Source organism: Gastrolobium bilobum, unplaced genomic scaffold, assembly GCF_033153095.1.
Source record: "Gastrolobium bilobum isolate Gb01-03AN ecotype WA unplaced genomic scaffold, APGP_CSIRO_Gbil_v1 utg94092, whole genome shotgun sequence".
Lineage (NCBI taxonomy): Eukaryota > Viridiplantae > Streptophyta > Magnoliopsida > Fabales > Fabaceae > Gastrolobium > Gastrolobium bilobum.
Window position 1 is genome coordinate 18343 of NW_026898208.1, and position 2813 is coordinate 21155.

The window sequence follows — 2813 nt, forward strand, 5'->3', positions numbered from 1 at the left end:
CAGAGACAGAACCCAACAGCATTAGGATTATTATTAGATAATTATTTAAATTCAAGTTGTTATCAAATAAAGCTATTAGTTGGCTAATTGATAGGATATCTCCTAAACTTAGGATTAGTTGTTATTTGCATTCTGTTATTTCAATTACTGATAGGATTAGTTGTTATTTGCTTCTGTTATTTGAATTACAGATAGAGACTAGGATCTCTATAAAAACGTCAAACACAAGGATGAATGGAGAGCAGTGATTTGACAAAATTTCTTCTTCCTTCCCTTTTCCAATTTTCCCTTCCTCTAATCTTCTCTATTCCCTTTTTCCTTTCTCCTTCCAACATTTGGTGCTTTCATTCCTGAACTCCCCTCCATGGGCGAAAAAAATACACGCATGACACAGATGCAAGACCAGATAAATGGTCTTTTGCAGCAACAGGAAACCACAGAAGAACGTCAACAGGCGTTCCTTCAACAGCTACAACAGACGACTGCCGAGCAGTTTAATACCATTATGGATCGTTCAATGGAACGCTTCCAAGCCGAGATGACCCGCATCCTCCAGACACACCAAGCAACTCCAAACGCAGGCGGCGTCTTGGGGCCAGGCCCACACCGAATAGATCCCCCTCGCCCTAAACCAGTACGGTTAATTTTTCCCCGCTACGGCCAGGGAGATCCCACAGATTGGATATTTTCGGCTGAACAATATTGCGATTATTACACAATTCCAGAGGCCGAACGAGTCCGTATAGCATCCTTTCACCTTGATGCACCCGCCAACAGCTGGTACCGGAACCTCTCTCGTGAAGGGTTACTCACAACATGGCGTGAGTTTAAAGCTGCAATACTAAGCCGATATGGGCCAACAGCCTACGAAGATCCAGCAGGGGCCCTTTGCAAGCTGACACAAACGGGTACTGTCCGTGAATATCAAACAGCTTTTGAAGCTTTATCTTGTCGGGTAACAGGCATTCCCGATACACTCCGCAAAAGTATATTTATTGCTGGCCTAAAACCAAAGGTGAAAAGCGACGTCCAAGCCCATTTACCAGCGGATTTCCATGCTGCCTGGGGATTAGCAAGAAACTATGCAGAATCTGAGGAAAGAATAACACGTTGGACACCAAGATCCATGCAACCCACACAACCCATAAGCAAGACAACACCAATAACAAGCAGCTCAATCCCTATCAAACGCCTATCACAGGCAGACATGGAAGCAAGACGTGAGAAAGGCTTATGCTATAACTGCGATGAGAAATATGTTTTCGGACATAAATGCAAACCTGGTTCAGCATTCATGTGCGTACTTGTCGACTTGGAAGATACACCAGAATCAGAACCGGAATCAAGAGAAGAAGAACAACCAGAGACTCCGTCCTATACAGAAATAAGCTATAATGCCTTATTTGGACACCACTCACCAAGGTCCTTTCGGATGATAGGATCAGCCCATGGGTTCAAAGTACAAATCCTGATCGACAGCGGTAGCACTCACAATTTCATCACCAACCGGGTTGCGAAACATTTACAACTACCAATCCAGGCAATTAAGAAATTCAAGGTACAAGTGGGAAACGGTGATAGTCTATTCTGTGAAGGATTATGTGCAAAGGTACCAATCATACTCCAACAGGTACATCTATTTGACATTGACCTATATGTCCTAGACTTGAACGGAGCTGACATTGTTTTGGGAGTCCAATGGTTGTCAACATTAGGACCTGTTATGACCGACTATGAAAACCTGACCATGAGTTTCCATCACAAATCACAACCCATTCTCCTAAAAGGAAACACTAGCCTCACTCCCACCCCAATTACCAACTCACAACTCCATAAGCTTATAGGCCAAGAGCCTGTTGAATCCTTCCTAATGTGTCTCTCCATCCAAACCCAAAACACCGAGCCACAACCCCCCATCAAATCCACCATTTCCCACATCATTGACTCCTACTCCGACATTTTCACTACACCTACCCACCTACCCCCACAAAGACCAACCAACCACCACATTCACCTACTACCAAACACAAAACCAGTATAGGTACGACCATACAGATACCCTCACTACCAGAAAAACGAGATTGAAAGGCTAGTATCCGAAATGTTACAAGAAGGAATAATTCGTCCCATCCGTTCTGCCTACAGCTCGCCAGTACTACTGGTAAAGAAAAAAGACGGGTCTTGGAGATTTTGTGTTGATTACAGAGCTCTAAACGCAGTAACAGTACAGGACAAGTTCCCCATCCCAACCATTGACGAGCTACTAGACGAACTACACGGCTCAAACATTTTCTCAAAACTTGATTTGAGGTCAGGATACCACCAAATACTGATGCACCCAGATGACATTCACAAGAACGCATTCAGGACACATCATGGCCACTACGAGTTTCTAGTGATGCCCTTCGGACTATCCAATGCCCCGTCCACCTTCCAAGCAACCATGAACGAAGTATTTGCAGCTTTCATGAGGCGATTTGTTGTCATATTCTTTGATGATATACTAATATACAGTCCAACGCTGCAAGCACATGAAGAACATCTGGAAAAGGTACTATCTACTCTAAGGCAACACTCTTTCTTTGCAAAGAAAAGTAAATGTCTGTTTGCTAGAGAAACAATACAGTTCCTAGGACACATAATTTCTGGGAAGGGTTTGGCTCCGGACCCTGAGAAAATCAGTTCGATTGCAAATTGGTCACGTCCTACTACTGTTACACAAGTTCGAGCGTTTCTAGGTTTGGCAGGGTATTACAGGCGATTCATTAAAAACTTTGCATCCATAGCTGCCCCCCTAAGTGATCTGTTATCAA

General features: G+C 43.7%; 1 protein-coding gene across 1 annotated transcript; it reads left to right on the forward strand.

The window, feature by feature from the left end:
* The first annotated feature begins 385 nt into the window (after positions 1-385).
* On the forward strand, positions 386-2041 carry LOC133313888 (uncharacterized). Its single transcript, XM_061515301.1, has one exon. The coding sequence runs from the start codon at positions 386-388 to the stop codon at positions 2039-2041; it is 1656 nt and encodes a 551-aa protein (XP_061371285.1).
* Positions 2042-2813: the final 772 nt, after the last annotated feature.

What these genes read in the sequence shown, in the direction of transcription:
- LOC133313888 (XM_061515301.1), top strand. Translation starts at nt 386, where the DNA reads ATGACACAGATGCAAGACCAGATAAATGGTCTTTTGCAGCAACAGGAA.